The sequence below is a fragment of the Taudactylus pleione genome, unplaced genomic scaffold (genome assembly GCF_031769625.1).
Source record: "Taudactylus pleione unplaced genomic scaffold, aTauple2 ptg000451l, whole genome shotgun sequence".
Taxonomy (NCBI): Eukaryota; Metazoa; Chordata; class Amphibia; order Anura; family Myobatrachidae; genus Taudactylus; species Taudactylus pleione.
The window spans coordinates 7,300,033-7,319,778 of record NW_028284853.1 but is presented as its reverse complement, the minus strand read 5'-3'; the positions used below and the strand labels follow the sequence as shown (position 1 = coordinate 7,319,778).

General features: G+C 45.2%; 1 protein-coding gene across 3 annotated transcripts in view; it reads right to left on the bottom strand.

The window, feature by feature from the left end:
* Window positions 1-19,746, bottom strand: part of RAB11FIP3 (RAB11 family interacting protein 3) — an 83,472-nt gene that overhangs the window by 47,765 nt on the left and 15,961 nt on the right. For all 3 annotated transcript variants that reach the window (XM_088448195.1, XM_088448197.1, XM_088448196.1), the window contains exons 2-3: window positions 11,560-11,653; window positions 449-537 (exon numbers count right to left, since the gene is read on the bottom strand). In XM_088448195.1, coding sequence (XP_088304321.1) covers window positions 449-537; window positions 11,560-11,653 — 183 coding nt within the window. The remainder of the gene's footprint in view (window positions 1-448; window positions 538-11,559; window positions 11,654-19,746) is intronic.

Here is a 19,746-nt window from a genome sequence, read left to right as displayed (position 1 = left end):
AAAAAAAAGCCCTGAAAAGAAATAGATTAATAAATAAAGTGTGTGTAAGTGGTGGGAGGGGAGACTAAGTGGAAGAGACGTAATTTAGGAATGAGGAAGGGTTTGAGCAGAAAAAAAGAACTGCAATGACGGACAGCCAGCATACCACATTCACAAGATAGATTAGAACCACAATGTTTTCTGTACCAGAATGTCAGGAGAGTATAAACTTTATGTAAGTTACAATAATGGCTCTCTCAATAAAACCTGAAAGTAATACACAGCGCACAGGTTATGCCGGATTAGATGTGACACAGAATCTGCACGGTCCGACAGCAGCCGGGCATCGCGTTCACTGAATAATGACAGGTACGAAGGACACAGAGAAGCTGAGGAAACACCTTCTTCCATTGCTGTCCACTCAGCTCATTCTACAGCAAGACCATGTATGCAATTACCATAGACCCACCTCAAATGCCGCCAGGTCATCAAAATCCACAGAGCAGGCAGGTTCCTCCTCAGAGGGGTATCCCATATCATACAGCTGCATGTCCAGATCTACAGGGGTAAATCAGAGGCACAATGGGGTCAGCAGGCTTGCTGGATATAGGGGGTCTATTTACTAAGCAGTGTTAGGAGATAAAGTGAACGGTGATAAAGGTACCAGCCAATCAGCTCCTAACTGTCATTTTTCAAACACAGCCTGTGACATGGCAGTTAGGAGCTGATTGGCTGGTACCTTATCTCCTAACACAGCTTAGTAAATAGACCCCATAGTCTTATTGATCAAGATAAATTTCTGTTCACTGGATCTCATTTCCAATTTTACAAAAGTGTGCAAACAAGAATCACCACATTGCAAATTCCCTACATCTCATAGCTCACATTTTAATACTTCAAGGGGTTGGTACCTCATATGCTTATGTTAAACTTAGTATTGCCTACATAGCCATTTTGTGGGTTGCGCTAATGTCCAGCAGCGCACTGATGCACGAATGTTGGTTCAGCCTACAAAATGGCTGCCTCACCTGTGCTCAAGTGACGTCGCTTCTACCTAGAAAGTGTGCAGGCTGCATCAGGAAGGGGTAAAAGGTGATGGCTTTATTACCATGAAGAGACATGTTTACCTGTAGTGCACAACAAAATGGCTGCTTCTCCACTTTGTGACTGGGTTACAGGAGCCCAATCCCCTTATGTTACTAAAACATTAATATTTTATCTCAGTGTTTTGTCTTTCAAAAATCACTTATTCTGTCTTCTACAGCAGATTGTGCAATGCAGTGTTCATGCTGCAGTATTTGTGGGGAGTCATGATGATACTTCCCTGCAAATGTTTAAAGATCAAGTAGAAATGACTGTAATGACAGGGACAGGTTAGAGGAGGAGGACTCCAATTCCGATCATTCACTGACAGAACTGCAGCGCTTGTTACCCTACAATTTCCACAATAAACGCCATAAATACAGATGATCGCTAATTGTGGGTGTTGTAGTCTAACATTATCGCACAAGGAACACACATTGCATCAAGTAAGCCTTCACTTTCCTCCATGTAGAAATTGTCTTTACTGCTATAACTGACCTACAACTCCCAGCATGCACTGGCACACAGGGCTTGCTTAGTTTTACAGCAGGACACAGCAGTTGAAATCCGACAGGAGTCCTGTAAGTTTTTCACCCTGTTCTATTTAAGGGCACTTAAATTATTATTATTACATAATTAAACATTGTTTTAGTTTAAGTATGCAAGATATAATTTTGTGTTAATTATCTATGCAGGCAATGGTAGAGAATCGTGGGGAAATCTAGCAAGACTATTAAAGAGTCAACTTCACCACATGTGCACTTCACTATTTAGAAAGTTTGATGCATCCCCCCCTGTATATTCAGTAGTCGTCTGGACTGAGCCATGCTCTTGATATGTTATACAAACCAATTGCCACTAGGTCAGCGGATTAGGTTACAGAAACAAAATGCTGAGCTCTACAAGCTAACTTGACAATAGTAAATAGCATATTCTTATACATTTATATCTAATTTTTCCAATAAACAAATACAAAAATGACAATAAAAAATAAAATGACACTGCTTTTGATTTGCATAAATTATCCCTCTAGAACAGTGGTTCTCAAACTCGGTCCTCAGGACCCCACACAGTTCACGTTTTGCAGGTCACCTAGCTGGTGCACAGGTGTATTCATTACTCACCGACACATTTTAAAAGATCCACAGGTGGAGCGAATCATTTCACTCGGAATTCTGTGAGGAGACCTGGAAAACATGGACTGCTTGGGGGTCCTGAGGACAGAGTTTGAGAACCTGTGCTCTAGGATGACGAGAATTACTTGAGGTTATAGTCATGCCACATGTATAACACCAGAAGGAGTATTATTTTTTTTATTTATTTTGTTTACAGTATACTTAATATCTTAGTGGTGGTAGCCAATTTTATAGACTGAACAAATCAATTACCTAGTGATGGTGCCTTAGTGATGTAACTAGTCCCAACTCAGATAAAGTGTACTCATCATCTACACCAGTGGTTCCCAAATTGTGCGCCGTGGCACCTTGGGTTGCCTCGGGACACTTGCAGGGGTCAGGTTGGTGGTCCAGCACCAAATCAAATTATATATTGTCAATATAAATGTAAATATGTGGACAAACAGTGGTGTAAACCTGTCCACCAGCACATAACTGATCCCAAGGATGACAGGTAAGCACAATTTACTTCACTTTACTAAAAAAAAAAAATTCTGCATTTCTCAATAACAAACTTTTGGCCTAGGGGTGCCGTGAAAACCATGCTGATATTCTAGGGTGCCGTGGTTCAAAAAAGTTTGGGAATCACTGATCTACACGCTGTAAGAGCAGTGTATAGATAGAACATACACATATATAGCATTGGTCGAGGAAGGTTTAGGTGTATGAACCATACATCTGTGACAGTGAACCAAGTCGCGGAAAAAAAATCTTACACCAAGCTGCTGTATAGGAGCTGACCAGGGTGCTGAAACAGCAAAAGAAGCAAGTCACAGAAAAAAAATACTGTTGTGGTGTGTGAGTGAATGGCAGCAGCTGCAGGGCCGACGTCTGTACTCTGATTAAGACACTGAGGGGTCTATTTACTAAGGCTCCACATACCGTGGAGTTAATGCCACTCATGCTTCGCCTGCTACTGCTGTGAAGGAGCTGGCTACCGCAGGTTGTACTAATAATAGACCCGCCGAGGAGGGTGAACGTTAAGTCACCCCCTCGGCGGTGTAAGCAGCACAGTAAAGAAGCACGGGACTCACCAGGTCTCCAGACGGAGTCACGTGCTGCAGGAAGTAGAGTGTTTTGGATTTTTTTCAACAAACTTTATTAACAAACGGCCAACCTGACACAGCTCAAGTCCTGCTTCTCCAGCAGCTACAGGAGGCGGTATCAGCGCTGAAGAAGACACCAGATGGTAAGTGCCCTCTCCCCTAAGTAATACCTGGGACACTTAGCGCTGCCATAGGTGTCTATGTCAGAGCTATGTGCCCCAGGTGCAGTACGATATTGTAGCCTGCACTTAGCGCTGGCAGGCTACAGGCAGAGAAAATCCCTTTAGTACATACTGAGAAGCAATATGTACAGGGATTTTCTCTGCCTTTAGCGGTTTTCCCCCTTTTCTCCCATTAGTAAATAGAAGCCTGAGAGCCAATCAATCAGAGATAGCAATGTGCTCTGTTGCTTAGCAGCAGCCCAGAAAAGGGAGGGAGTCAGGGACTGAGCAGGGTCACATCTAAGTCAGACAGAGAGTGAGAGACTGCATCAGTGCCTCTTTATGGGTTTGTTGGAAGCTCACACAGTAGCCAGGAAGGAACCAGGGGAGGCATAGCTATCAGGAATTAAAAAACAAAACATCCATCGGAACACCATTGAATGGTTTCCATTCGATAGTGGCAAACATTGGACCGGCACCATCAAATGGTAAAAACACTAGCATCGGAACAAAAACATTGATGGTTAATAACCATCGTATTCCGATGTCCATCCCTACGCTGACCCTGCAGACTGACTCCGGCAATCATTCCTCCACTGTGAAGTGCTCCCCCTCCAGCATGATGTTCCCGCTCAGCCAGACACCCTCAATGAACAGGAGGCATCTCCCATAGAAGTCAATGCTATTCTCAGACAGGGGCACCACGGCGAGGAAGCTCAACAGGAAGCCCAGGAAACACAGGGTACATTGAGCAAAGAGGACATTGTTAATCTCAACGTTCAGCAGCTGGGGAGGGGTGTGCAAGGAGGCTGCGGAAATATGTGCAGGTGCCTCAGCCCTGGGGACATGCTGCTGATAATGATCATCCATGATCCTCCTGGCCTTTCCAGCACATTCCAGGGGCCGGGCAGCAGCAGTGGGGCGTGTAGGGACGCTGGAGAGATGCGGGGGGCAGGAGTGAGATGCATGGGGCTGTGGCGACAAGGCTTAGGTTGTTATGAGATGCAGGAGGCTTTAGCAAGATTAAATTGCTCCTGTATGAAGCCGTGGTGGGTCGCTAGCAATCAGATAAAGCAAGGTTTGAAATTTACTACAAAAGGAGTTAAATTGAATTAAATGTAACATAAAACTAGTAATTAAATTCGTTGGGGGGAAAAATAAGCAACAAAGACCAATAATTAAGTATTTCTCGTCCTACCTAAACACACGCACCTACAACTCCACATACAGAGATTTATGGCTTAGAGTCCTGTCTATAAATAACACTGGATAGGTGGGAATGGAGAAAGGATAGAGATTTTCCTGTCCGCATTATTTCTCTTTCTGACAGGCCCATTAAACCTACCAATGCCTGATTCGGTGACAATATTGTGTAAGACTGTGCTGTGCATTGCAAAATCCAAACCCGTTATTACAGTCTGTGCGAGGGATGGGCAGAGCGCAGGAGAAAGTAGGATTTGGAGGCTGAGGGACAGAACATTGAGATCTACCTAAAATTTCCAAAACTGGAGCCAGCAATAATATTTCCTGATATACAGTCTCCAGACCGTCTAATCCTGGGTATAAGGAAACTTTACGTCAAGAGAGTGTGGTAAACGTTGCCAGGTAAGAGAAGTGCACTATGGGATAGATTGCTAGGCCTCATGTAAAGGTGCGATGATCACCACACCCAAATCCTGTGCTATAATACTCTAGGTATATCACATATTATTCTTATTTGCTCTGTATGGTGCTGTAGCAATCCCTGGACTTTCGTACTTCTTTGTGAATATAGGGCCTGATTCAGACCAACTCGCGAGCGGCTGTCCGCTCGCAAGTGGGTCGATGGTGTGCACTGCGCATGCGCGAGACGCGACGAGCGAAGGACTTTCCTTAGCTCGTAGTGTCTGATCAAAGGGGACGTGCTGTCGATGTTGATTGACAGCACGCCCCCTTTGGAGGGCGTGCCTCCCAAAAGGAGGCGTTCCCAAGGGAATGCCTACCGTCAGAAGCCGGCCCCACTGACATCACTAGTGATGTCAGTGGGAGTGATTTTGGCTCTGATAGAGCCAAAATCACTCCTGGCCTTGCGGTTGAGAAAATCAACCGCAGGCTTCTGCTCGCAGTGGCGATGGTCGCGATGGTCAAGACCCACAGCTATACGAGCGTCCAGGAGGACGCTCCATATTTATGGAGGTGGGCCCTGATTCAGAGCGAGCGCTCTGGTCAGAGCGTCCGGCTCTGAATCAGGGCCATAGTGTCTTACTCGCACGGTAGCCCCAAGAAAAGTCACTTTAGTATCCTGGGAAGTTAGGATTAGTATTTCTGTCGCCATGGAAATGTTACAAAGTGGCAGATAAGGCACAATGCTGCGTGGTGCAATGCATGGTGGGGGTCACTCATCGGTCTTTAATCTTTTGCCTTTTCTTACCCAGGTTAGCGTCAGAGTCGCATACATTTGCCAACACCAGTGTCCAAGGTATTAGTGCATTGTACTTTTGTCACCGTAAAATTAAGAAAAGGACGTGTTTTGGGCACAAACTGTGTGGCAGGGAGGATGGCACTGCTTAGTTGCAAAATTCATGGCAGACATCTTTGGCACAAATTATTAAAACAAGTCAGGATATATCCATAAGATATTTTTAAAGGTACTGCCACCTAGTAACAGGTGGGGATAGGGAGCAAGACTCCATCTATTCGCCCAAGGCAGTGGGAGAATCGGGGAGGGCAGGCAGTTCAGAGGAGGAGGCTAAACTAGATAGAAAAAAAATTGTTTTATCAACTTTATTGCACCACCCTGGGGACCTGTAATATAGAATTAGCTCCGACCCTCCCCATTGGCATTACCGCGCCCCCCCCACCCAGTTTTCATATGTTACATCTGTAGCATTACCCCCAATGTGTCCATAGATATTGTAATATTACCCCCCATCTCCCAGTATCCATGTCTCCATTGAACTACTACCCCACCTTTAGTAGTAATATATTCCCTTCTACCAGGACAATATATCCCCCTTGTCATGCAGAGTGTGTCTCAGAGAGAACGGATGATCAGATATCAGAGTAATAATGTTTAGAGGGGTACCCCTCACACTTATTACCAATTCTTGCGCTGGAGAATGCCGTTTGGGCAGTAACCTGGAGCGCAAAATCGGCATATGAGGTTGGCAGTCAAAAAATGCTACATCACCGCTGGGAGGCTGGACGAGCAGGAGGAAAGACGTTCTACAAAAGGTGCAGAACTAATTTTCTCTTAAAACAACGGCAGACAGAGAAAGAGGGCACCCTTGCACACAGAAGTCCGTCTGGCAGCGATCGCATCACATCCCAGTGAAGTGGTATAGGGTATGTTTGGAGGCTGGGTGAAGGTCTGAGTGTTTGGGTGGGTATTCCAGAGGCTGGGAGTGGCCTGGGAGAAATTCTAAAGGTGAGAATGGGAAGCGGTGATCAGTGAGGCGACACTCAACGGCAGAGCGAAGTGGACGGAAGGGAGTGTGAGTGCAAATGAGGCTGGAGATGCAGAGAGAAGCAGAGTGGTTGAGAGCTCTGTAGGTGAGAGAGAGCCAGTGAAGTGACCAGCAGAGGTAGAGTGACAAGAGAGGGGAAGATGGGTAGACGCAGAGTTAAGGACAGATTGAAGAGAGGGAGACGGGCAGAAGGATGGAAGGCCAGAGAGTAGATTACAGTAATCTAGGAGATGATTAAGGCATGTTAGCAGCTTGTATGGTGAGGCAGGGCCTGATCCTGGTAATATTGTGTAGGAGGATGACACCCAGACATCGCTCTCGGGGAACAGAGGAGGGGAATGAGAGAGTAGAAGTGGACTATGACTGAGGTAAAGTTGCGGACCTCGGCTTTGAAAATATTAAGTTTCAGTAAGTGTTGGGACATTAAGGAGGAGATAGCAGCCAGCCTGGAGGGGAGAGAACGGATAGGGAGGTAAAACAGCCAAAGGAACTGATAAGCTCCCCTAGGGATGAGGTGTAGAGTTAGGAGACAAGGGGGCCACGGGCAGATCCTTCAGGGACCCTGACAGGAAGGGGAGGTGAGGTGGGTGTAGACAGAGGAGAGGCTGGACATCTAGGAGGTAAACCAGGAGAGCGTGCATTCAAGGACCCCGATGGAGTGGAGGGTTTTGCAAGAGCATGGGGTGGTCTATGCCCCCACTCTGGTTACCATCATGGAAAGAGGTCCCTGACATTGCCCAGCCTGTGTCCCTGTCACTAAATCATTACAATACAGTTATCACATGACTAGAAAGTCAGAATTTTGGCATCTGTTTTACACGTGATACATTGGATATTTTCGTTCAGTTTCTGGTTGCGCACATTCAAAATAAAATCAGATTAGGTTTTGGTCAGCGCGATTCTGAAACAATAAATAAATGGTTTGTTTATTGTTTTATCTTAGAGCAAAATGTCGTCACCAACACAGACAGCCACTATCACGGTATACTGCTGGCCTGTCCTAGTGACAGATATAGAATGCTAAATACATATCAGCAGCTGACATCTGTATATTGACGGCTCACCAGGCACCTTCAATAAATCCAGGGACAATGAAGATACTAGTCATCAACAGATAGCCAAGGCAGCCATTTCGTAGGCTGAACCAAAATTCAGCCTATCAGTTCACAGGAAAGTAATGAGCCATGTGGTGATGTCACTAGCTCCTAGTAAACCGATAGGCTGCATTCTTGTGAAAGTCTGTAAAGCCCATAAAATGGCTCAATCCAGAGACGAGAAAAAGGAATTCGTTTTAATAGGGTGCACTCATGTCCCCAATAAGGTTTATAATGCTTTTAAAAACATTTCTTTGGTCGATATACATTAAAAAAAACGGGTATTTATATCCCCATATAGTAATGTTAGTGCTAATTATTGCTTAATATTACATATATTTAAAATCAAATCTATATACCCTCAAAAAAAAAAGGAGGTCATGTATAGGGAAATATAAAAACGATGAATAGTAAAAAAATAAATAAAGAGAGTGATAAGAAAAAATAAAATTGTGTCAAATAAAGAAATATAAGTGTCTATTCATGAAGCAGAGAAGAGCCAGCTGAAATCAGGGCTCTTCTCTGCTTCTTGCCATTCATGGAGCAGGTTACCGTGGAGCAGTGTATTACTTCCCCAGCGGTATCCCCGCTCCATGCCTGTACCGTACTACTGTATGGTGAGTGCGATTCATGAAGGAACGGAAAGCTCAGCTTTCCGTCCCCTCCTGCGGTACAGATTCGCCATCCGCCCCCTTTTCCCAGCACCCATAGCAGCAGCTCTGACGTGACCTGCTGCTCTCAGACGCCGGGGAATGCGCAGTTAGGAGCTGGTCTGTCTTCTCACTGCGCTACAGGGATCGCGGAGGGGCTTGACAGCACCCAAAGACGTCGGACAGGTAAGTGTACATGAATGGCTACTAAACTCCACTATATATCGCATCGATGTGATGCGATATCTTTTAGTAGCCACTTCATGTTCTACATCACAGGTTCTCAAACTCGGCCCTCAGGATCCCAAACAGTTCATGTTTTCCAGGTCTCCTAACAGAATCACAAGTGAAACAATTATCTCCACCAGTGGAACTTTTAAAATGTGTCAGTGAGTAGTGAATACACCTGTGCAACTACTGGGTGACCTGGAAAACGTGAACTGTGTGGGGCCCTGAGGACAGAGTTTGAGAACCTCTGTTCTACATGAATAGACCCATAAAAACAAGGCTGTGTGCTGTCCGTATACCTCAGTATATAATGCAATCTATTGGTGGTATGTGTTCTCCTGTACCAGATAGATCTGCAGTCACAGTTGCTACATAAAGTAGATAACTCATGGATCCTCATGCATGTATCCAGCAATTGATACTAATAAATGTTATAATAAACTATGAGATCATTGCATCTGTTCAGACCATGCAGGTCTAAATGCCGACCGTCGGCATCCCGACTGTCTAATCCCGGCAAGGGTCTATCGACAGGCACCGAAATCCCGACGCCTGTCATTTTACCTACACCGGGAGCACGGCGGAAGGAGGGTTTTAGGTTTAGGTACTTAGAGGGGGGGTTAGGCACTTGGGAGGGGGGGGGATGTTAGGGTAAGTTAATACTTACCTTTAGCGCAGTCGGGATCTTCACTGATGCCGGTCTTCCGGCGTCGGGATTTGCATGCGGCGGTAAGTCATACCGATCCCGCTCCGTGCACACGGAGCGATCAGATATCGTTGTCTGATCGTCCTGCATGTGCTGGATGTTCGATATGCACCAACCCCCAAACAAATATAACGACCCGCAATCGACAATCGCAGGTCCCTATAGTAAGCAGGCTAACCTGGTCGATATCGACCAGATTGGCCTGCTTGCACGGGCAATGGTTGATATAGACCATCCGTGCCCGCGCATCGACCATCGCTTGGGGGCTGGAAGGGCCCAAAAATAGGACGATCAGAACGATAACAATATAAATCGATATCGTTATTGTCCTGTAATATCTGACCGTCTACACGCACCAATACACTGAGATGTAAGTGATTCCTGCCTAACTACCAGGTATGCAAAACTTTAAAGGATCAGATTGGTTGGACTTTTGTTGTCCAAAATAGTCATATAACGATCATAAAAAAAAATCCCCCAGACATAAGAATTTTACAGATAAGTTATGGAAGCAATGATTATGCTAATATAAACCACTTCCTTTTCTGTGTAACTTTTCAGATGCAAATTTAGAGAACTAATGGATTACTGGCTAACCTTGTATTTACAGGGACGTGCTTTCAGTGCCCGGAACAGGCAAATTTCTGTTCACAGAATGATATTAGTATGGAAATAACTATACAAGCCCATTATGCTAATGAACTGTATAGCAACAAGCAGTCCTGCAAAGTCTAATTAGCTCATTGTTCTGAATTTGGCCTATGTGTGACTACCAAGGCATGGTAACGTGTAACTAAAGGAAATGGCCATGACACTCAGGGCCTCATTCAGAGGCGGTCGGAGGATGCAAGCGGTCGCTCAGAAACTGGGCGGCCACTTGCATCCTGACCGCCCGCCTCTGTTGCGGTCGTTAGGCTGTGGGTTAACACCCACAGCTCTAACGACCGCTCCGGTGATGGTCGCGATGGTCAGAGACCATCGCGACCATCGGGGCTTACGACGAGACCCTAGGGTAGGGTCTCGCTTGTCATAAGCCCTGGAGAGCTTCTGGCTCTGTCTGAGCCGGAAGCTCTCCACTGACATCACTAGTGATGTCAGTGGGGCCGCCCCCAAACGGTAGGCGTTCCCATGGGAACGCCTCCGTTTGGGCTGCCACCCCTCCGGCCCGCCTTCCAAACGGGGCGAGCTGTCAATCAACATCGACAGCTTGCCCCCTTTGGATCAAGACCCGCTACGACCGGCGCTGTCGGTCGTAGCGGGTCTCACGCATTCGCACGATGGCGCCGTCGTACGCATGCTGAGTGGGGGGCCATCGACCCAGTCCGAGCGCATCGGCGCTAACGACCGGGTCTGAATGACCCCCTCAATGTGTATAACAAAATCAAAGAGTTTAAAAACAATTACGTTTAGTAAAACAACTTAAATATATATATTTTTTTCAACAAATAAAGCATTTTTAAAAAGATTTTCATCAACATGAGATAACTATAACAGGACTGGTATTGGAGCGGAACTTGTCTAACAGGCATTCAAAGGCATGGGAAAGTCTTTGCCGGCAAAATTCACTACCAATGGGGGTTATCACCATCGATAATAATAATGATAATACTAACAGCAGTAACACTTTGACGTATAGGGCAAAACGACAAAAGGCCCCATCGCATTCAAAAACACCCATTAGCATTAGGGATTTTCACCCATCGACAAATCAGCCCCTGGGACTTTTACATTTATCCTATGTACAATGGAAAGGTCTATAAAAGGCAATTGAAACGTCTGTGTATTACAGAATAAAACAAAGTTCATGACTAGGATAACGGGTGCTGGATTCAACCAATAGGAAGCTGATATTTCAGTGCTCAAGTTTACCGGAATTCGGCAAACACACAGCTTCTGTTGAAAAGTAGGCGATAGGAAACTAATAATGCAGAAGTTCGTGTCTCACCAGTAGATCATTCTATTGTGTCTGAATACACCACATCACAACTCACCTTCATTCTGGATTTCAGAGATACCCCGATAGAAGTCACGGAAATTTATAACCCCCAGGCCAGCTGGATCCAGATAACCAGTCAGGTATTTTACCTGTCAGGGAATGAAACGCACAATTAATCATGAGAACACCAAATCGTACTGGTGAAAAGCTTTAGTAAATCAATCTCAACAAGTGCATGTTGGGCCAAAACATTAGTAATGTGGCAATATTAACAGATATTACAGATATCAGGGAATGGTTTTCTTTTACCTAAGCCTGCAGTACATTATTATTTATTAACAGCTATTTATATAGCACACACATATTCCGCAGCACTTTACAGAGAATATTTGTCCATTCACATCAGTTCCTGACCCAGTGGAGCTTACAATCCACAGTATTCTCCCCAGAAAATGTTTCCAGCCAGGTGGCATCAAGAAGTAACCGGGTGGGTGCCTTTGCAATAATAAAATGTTTTAAACCCTGACCTTATAATTATTTAGAGGGTCTATTTACTAAGCAGTGTTAGGAGACAGAGTGAAAAGTGATAATGTGCCAGCCAATCAGCTCCTAACTGCCATCTCACAGGCTGTGTTTGAAATATGACTATTGGGAGCCGATTGTTTGGCACCTTATCACTTTTCACTATGTCTCCTAACACTGCTTAGTAAATAGACCCCTTAAACTTGAAATAACATTTTAGACGTTAATTCTCCTCTTCTTATTAGAGGCCCAGTCGTCTGATTATGAAAACTCTGCAAAGTCTGTAGGATCTGGTCCTTTTCATACAGCTCCCAGATACTGTCCCCACTTGCAGGCTTCCAAAGTGCCGGGTGGGAGGCTGTTTCTTGGCGGGTGGTCCAGCCGCAAAAAAAAAAACAGCCTGGGGAGAACACTGATCTATATTCCCTACCACATGCTCACACACACATACACACTAGGGTTAACTTTTGTTTGGAGCCAATTAACCTACCAGTATATTTTTGGAGTATAGGGGGAAACCAGAGCACCCGGAGGAAACCCACGCAAACACAGGGAGAATATACAAACTCCACACAGTTAGGGCCATATTGGGAACAGAACCCACAACCTCAGTGCTGTCAGGTAATAATGCTAACCATTACACAGTCTGTGCTGTCCATACATGGAGCTCACCCTTCATCCTGCCAGACTTGTAAAGAATTGTCTTTCCTGATACACACCGCCCAGCTTCTTATATATTTATTCCCCTTAAGTTAATACAATTTCTTGGTTTGTTTCTTCAGGGTGGTATTAATGATTTATTAATATAGTACACAGTATCATGAGACTGCCAGGGCAACCACAGTCACATGATGTAGTGAGCAGAGAAGCTTTGGAATGCCCCTCTCAGCTCTATCTGCATTGTACGGGGCCATATCAGGGCACTTTTGCATCCCGGCCGCCTCAAGCACATGACATCACGGAAGGTGCATTACCATTAAACTGAGCACTTTCCAGGCTGCCATCTCAGACACCCATGTCGAATTCAGGTGCCACTAGGGCAGCAATGGCGCCACCCTGTCAACCTTGCGCCCTGGCCTAGTTGCCCGCGCTTCATTATGGCCCTGGTGCAGTCTACTGTAAGACCCTCTCCCCCATGCCATTATGTGACACACTGAGACTGTGATTGGCAACCATACTGATCTCCCCACCAGATAGATTTTGAAAAGAAGATAATGATTCATAGTATGACAGCTATGAAAGAGAGACATCCATGCTTAACTATTTAAAAAATAAACAGAAAAAGGCTGTGTGAGATTGCGGCTTTAACACCATGGGCACTGCAACATGAGAAATTCCCTATAGCAGGCAAAGGCAACCTGTGCCCCTTCAGCTGATGTCGTGCTAAAACTTCCAGCCTACTAAATATAGAACCAAAATGGATTAAACCTGGTTTGAGTATAAAGGAAATCTGTAACTGTAACCCACTGAAGCAAGCAAAGCCTGCAGTATTGAATACAGAACCAACCAAGTAAATGCATTTTAAAACATTCTGTTATCAGCCTATAAAAAGTCCATTTAACTCTTAATCCCTTCAGCTGTAAACCGTGCAGACTAAACAACGTCCATTAAATGCCGACCCTGATCCACCTGCACAGCAAGACTCCTGACACTCTCTCTCTCTCCCCCCCCCCCTCCCACCCCGATTCCTTCCACCCACTGCACACATCATTAACTCTACACCTGCTGCAGAGCAGGCGATAACAATACAGGGTGCTGTGCGGCAGCAGGGCACAGATGTAATTATGATTTAACTGCTAACACTCCGTGTAATGAGCCAGCACAGACTCACACCCTCCCACACAGCCTGTGATAAATCCTGCGCTGACATCACTTAGCATATCCTAGCATGGCACTGTTGGCACCTAAGGTTCACAGTGCCAGGGCAGAGAGTTGGCACCTTACCGGAAATTCTACACTATTCCCCAGTTAGGCCTATTTGTATAAATAGTCACTGTACACTTGAGTCTTCATGAGATTTGTGGATGGTGCCTCATACGTCATCAATATCACTGGTTTTAAGTGAACTCAAAATTAGCACTCTCCCAGAAATTGGTCAGACCCTCAATGATGTAGGTGACCGGTGCAAGGGTCCTAGTGACCTGGCCGACTACACTATAATACGAGCAGTCTCCTGATGTGAACTCAAACAAGCCCAAAAGCTGATTATAGTCACTTATACCACACTCGCCTACTGTTTGAATATGAGGGGAGGTCGAAAGGGAAGTGCAGGGGGGGACATGACTATGCAATTTGCATTATAATGGTCCCACCACTCTGTTTTGTAATGCTACAAAGGGTGGTTTGCAAGATCCAGGAGGGTGGCTTACTTTCACGAGAGTCCAAGGGAACTCCCCAAATTTTAGGAGTCTCCAGGATATTCCAGAAGAATGGCTCACACACTTTCTGATTAGTTAGAGAAGCACCTCCCACCTAACAGGGAGGGACTGAGACATAGGTATGTCAGGTATATTATTCAGGTCACTACTACACAGCCTTTGTTATACATTAAGGTGCGTACACACTGGACGATTAAAGTGGACGACTGAACGATAACGATATCGTTCACTTTATCGGCAATTTTTTTACCTAAACGATGAACGATAAACGACCGACTATGGGCCTGATTCAGACCCACTCGCGAGCGGCTGTCCGCTCGCAAGTGGGTCGATGTTATGGACTGAGCATGCGCACGATGGAGGGAGCTCCGTCGTGCGCATGCGCCAGACGCGACGAGCGAAGGAAAGTCCTTCGCTCGTTGTGTCCGATCAAAGGGGGCGTGCTGTCAATGTTGATTGACAGTACGCCCCCTTTGGTGGGCGTGCCGGGGGCGTGCCTCCCTGACGGGGGCGTTCCCGCGGGAACGCCTCCCGTCAGAAGCCGGCCCACTGACATCACTAGTGATGTCAGTGGGAGTGATTTTGGCTCTGATAGAGCCAAAATCACTCCGGAGCTTGCGGTTGAAAACCTCAACCGCAGGCTCCGGCTCGCAAATTCGATCACAATGCACGCTCGTATAGCCTGTGGGTGGTGACCCACAGCTATACGAGCGTCCAGGAGGACGCTCCATGAAAATGGAGCCCGGCCCTCATTCAGAGCGTGCGCTCTGCTCAGAGCGTACGGCTCTGAATGAGGGCCTATGTGCGTTGCCGCAGGTCGTTCGTCTTTATCGTTCATTTGGCAAACATGCAGGCCAACCTGACGATATTGTTGGGGAATGGGGGAGAGAGCCTGTCGCTGAACGATATCGTTAATGATATCGTTCAGCGGGTGTGCTCAATGTCATGAAAGACATTGAGCACACCCTGCCAGGGACACACTAGACGATATCGCTCAGGGAGCATATATCGTCTAGTGTGTACACTCCATAAGTCTCAAATAATGGATTTAATAAAGCTTTACACACACCCCTGACTCCCTTAAGTTAATACGAGTTAATCATTACATAGGACAATGGCAGAATGGGAGACGTTACATTGCAGACAGGCAAAATAACAAGGCAGCCACAGCAATATAGATTTTAGGGATGTATTAATGATGAGCCAAGCTATTTGTCATTGACCTAGTCCTGTCACGGATACGTGCATTAAAAATCAGTGTCTTTATCCCACACAGCGCCGCAGCCTAGCAACACAGCCAGCGAGAGAGATACACGGCTCTGGGTACAGCTACATGACAACACCTCCCATGTCACATCAGCTGGTCCCCTCCGTACCATGTCACGGTTACCGACCATAGAACATTCAGAAGAAACTGTGGAATTTACTTACTAAGCCTTGTATGGAGATAAGTTGAACGCAGATAAAGTACCAGCCAACCAGCTTCTAAAATGTAATTTTTCAAACACAGCCTCTAAAGTGACAGTTAGGAGCTGATTGGCTGGTTCTTTATCTCCGTTCAACTTTTCTTCATTGAAGTCTTAGTATATAGAACCCTGTGTCTTAACCTATCTAACCGTATTAATGCCGGATAGACCTTTGATCAGTACACCAGACACAAATAACAAATCCTACCAACAATTATTCTCAGGAATACCAAACACAACACACCAATTTGCAGGACAAATAACTATATCCAGGTCCAATTTAGGTTAAATCAATAACACGCAATCCTAGACACCATGGTGTAAATCAGTCAGACCAGACCCGAATTCATGTTGTATTAATGTTGTAAGACTCCAGGTGACTATTTCTAAAAAGCTCTATTTCACACTTCAGGGATTAATACGACACAAATTTGTTGAGCGGTACGAACGGCTACATGAATGATACAATACAAAATAACCGATAAATCATATGAGCAGTTCTGTGTTATATACACACACTGCACATACACAACAAGTAATTCAATACGTTTTTTAGGTCTGTGTATTCCAACATCTTGTAATAAGTGGACTCATGGGGAAATGACAGTAGAATGTGATTGGTTGCCATGGGTTACAGAACATTTTCCCTGTCCGACAGTTCTAATAAATGCTCCTGCCAGGATGACAGATCTACAACTGTATATATATATTTTTTATATATTTACTACATACTGGCCTACTATGTTAGACCTCCTCTAGGGTATCTCTCAGAGAAAGTGCGAGGGGCGCGAATACATGATTATTGTGCAGTGGGAGGTAGGTCTATGATGATGCGATTGGTGCAGTGGGTCCATGATAATGCGATTCATGTCCCTAGCCTCGTCAAATAGAAAATTACTCGGGAAAGTGGCTTAGTGTCCCAGGAGAATCTGTGGCGCATGTAGGGGGGGTTTCTGAGCAACCAGAAACTTCCCCTGACCCACCTTTTTTTTTCTGAGAACGGAGAAATCTCTTACTACGTCTCTACGATGGCCACACATGGCACACCATCATTAACCCTTTGCAACCGTTTTTTCCGTAAATGTACACATATACGTCTCCCCCTCGCAAATCCTGCGTTTGACTATGAGGGCTTCCAGAAATCCAGGAGCCTCCTGGACACTCCGGGAGAGCAGGCATTTAGATGAGAGAACATTTCCTTCATGTACAGATGTTCTGTGTATCCAGCTGGAAGAGCTGCTATTACTAGAGACCAATGAAGTATATATAGCTGCATTACCAAGCTATGTAAGACGAGCATGGAAAAGGTGGAATCACACATCAGTCACTCTGTATTTATAGATATATAAATCTTATGGCATATGCTGGGAGGACATGAAAAATTAATTTTAAATATCGCCTGCGGGGACAAAATAAAAAAGTGCCTCAACTGTGTTCCTGTGCATTTCAGCACCAATGAAGTCCTGTGCATAGACCTAGAGCAGCTTTTGTACGAGGATTACTTTCTGATGCAGGACATGCCGTGCCGCGCTATACACTGCGCTCAGTCAGCGTCACCCTCTACCCACTATCGGATAGGTCAGTGCCAGCACACACATCACTAAGACCAGCAATGGCTCGTAAGTCACATGTGCTACAATACTGGCTCATAAGTCAAGTGTTCCTGCAATATCAGCAAGGGCCAAGTATGTACACATTGGACAAACACCTGTTTCAGTCACTGGACCTGCTAGTTGGCTGTGTCTGAGGGGGAAATGTATCAAGCCTTGGGGGAAGATGAAGTGGAGAAGTTGTCCAAAACAACATCAGCTTCTGTCATTTATCTAGCGCAGTGTTTGAAATGACACTAGAGAGCTGATTGGTTGATTGTTTGATACATCTCCCGCTAAGTAAGTTTGCTATGCTATTAGTTTATGTTAGAGGAGAGAGGCCTCTGTACTACGACCAATCTGATGTGGGCCATACACCTATGGATCGATTCCCTGTTCTGTCGACGCTGTTCAAAAATGCGATCAGCGGACAACGATGATCAGCGTACCGTAAAGGAAATCGGGGAAAACAAAAAAAAATCAACATGTTGAAAATTGCTTACTTTCCTATTCCGACCATTTCGGAGTCGCAATGGCGATTTTCCAACATGTTGGACTTCTCCGATTCCCCGATCCCAGCAGAAAAGGGGACTTGCCCTGATACAGCTTAGATGTATAGGCCCCTTCTGTGTACCTCAAATCAGCTTGGGGGGGGGAACAGGGGACCTTTTATTAAAAAATTCCTTACCTAATTACTAGCACAGTGCTACTGCTACACAAGTCAGTGTCCTATCTGCATTCCACTACACAGAGCCTAGGCTAGGACCTAGGACGCCTGATAGTGGCCCTACCTAAGCACACTTCTGATAATACAGTGCTGAAAGGGGTAATTGTTTGGCACCCAAGTATAATAAGGTATGATGATAATTATCCGTGTAGTCGACATCGACTTTCGGACACTTTATGGATCAGTGAACACCACGCGCTTCTCTTTCTCTGACCGCTTCCTTCAGGTCATTTATGGGCATGTTCGTGTCAGCCTTTATTGTGTCCAGCCAACGAGTTCTTTGGCGTCGTCTTCTTCTGGACCCGTTGACGAATCCAGGTATTAGCGCTGTTTCTAGGGAATTAGCCCGCATGACATATCCAAAATACGAGAGTCGTTGTTTGGTGATCTTGCCTTCTAATGATATTTTTGGTTTGACCCGCTCTAGGACTGCTTTGTTAGTATTCATTGCTGTCCATGATATGCGTAGCATTCGCCTCCAGCACAATTCAAAAGCGTAGATTCTCTTGCGATCTGCCTTCTTGAGTGTCCAGGTTTCGCATGCATACATAAAGATCGGAAAAACAATTGCATTGACCAACCGTGCTTGTGTTGCGCTTCTGATATCGTTGCTCTTCCATATCTTCGTCATTCCTAGCATAGCATTGCGGCCAAGTGCAATTCGTCGCTTTATTTCAGTAGATGATTCTCCACTGCGATCAATCTTAGAACCCAGAAAGAGGAAGTCTCGTACCGATTCGACTTCCTCATTATCGATTGCAATATGGACTGCATCGTCACTTGCCGTAGTCATTATCTTTGTTTTCTTGATGTTGAGGTACAGTCCCATGCTCTCGCTTTCTTCTTTGACTCTTCTGACCAGGTATTCTAGGTCTTTTCTACTTTCAGGAAGCAGAGTCGTGTCATCGGCATATTGTAGATTGTTGATGTTCCTCCCTCCGATTTTTACTAATGTTATAATAAGGTATGCCACACTATTAATAAAAACCCTCTGGCTTTAGACATTGTTACAGATAAGGAGCATCCTGGGCCCGCAGATTGCCCATAACAACTTACATGAAAGTGTGTCAGGTCTAGTAATGAGCTGCTCTGCTAATCCTTGTGACATCTAGCCGCACTTACTATTCATGAGCTACAAACCCACTCTGCAGTAGGTGGCTGCAAAACTTAATTACCTACTCTCTGATTATTTTTTTTATCAATTCTAATGGGGCGTTAATCTCAGCTTTCCCAAGTACTGACATTTGTCGGCCATTTGCAGAACCAGCACCGCCGACTCTCTCCTTTCTGGAACAGGATTCCCAAAAGCATTAAGTGTAATATAGGTCTATTGCCTTCCCGGAAACATTTATCGGCCATTTGCAGAACCAGCACCGCCGACTCTCTCCTTTCTGGAACAGGATTCCCAAAAGCATTAAGTGTAATATAGGTCTATTGCCTTCCCGGAAATATTTTTTGATCGCTCGCTCATCAAAAACCAGAGAAGGCCAACAATGTACAATAGGAACATAAAACACCACCATAATGAATAAATTGGATTGTGAAATGTGTCGGGTGCCC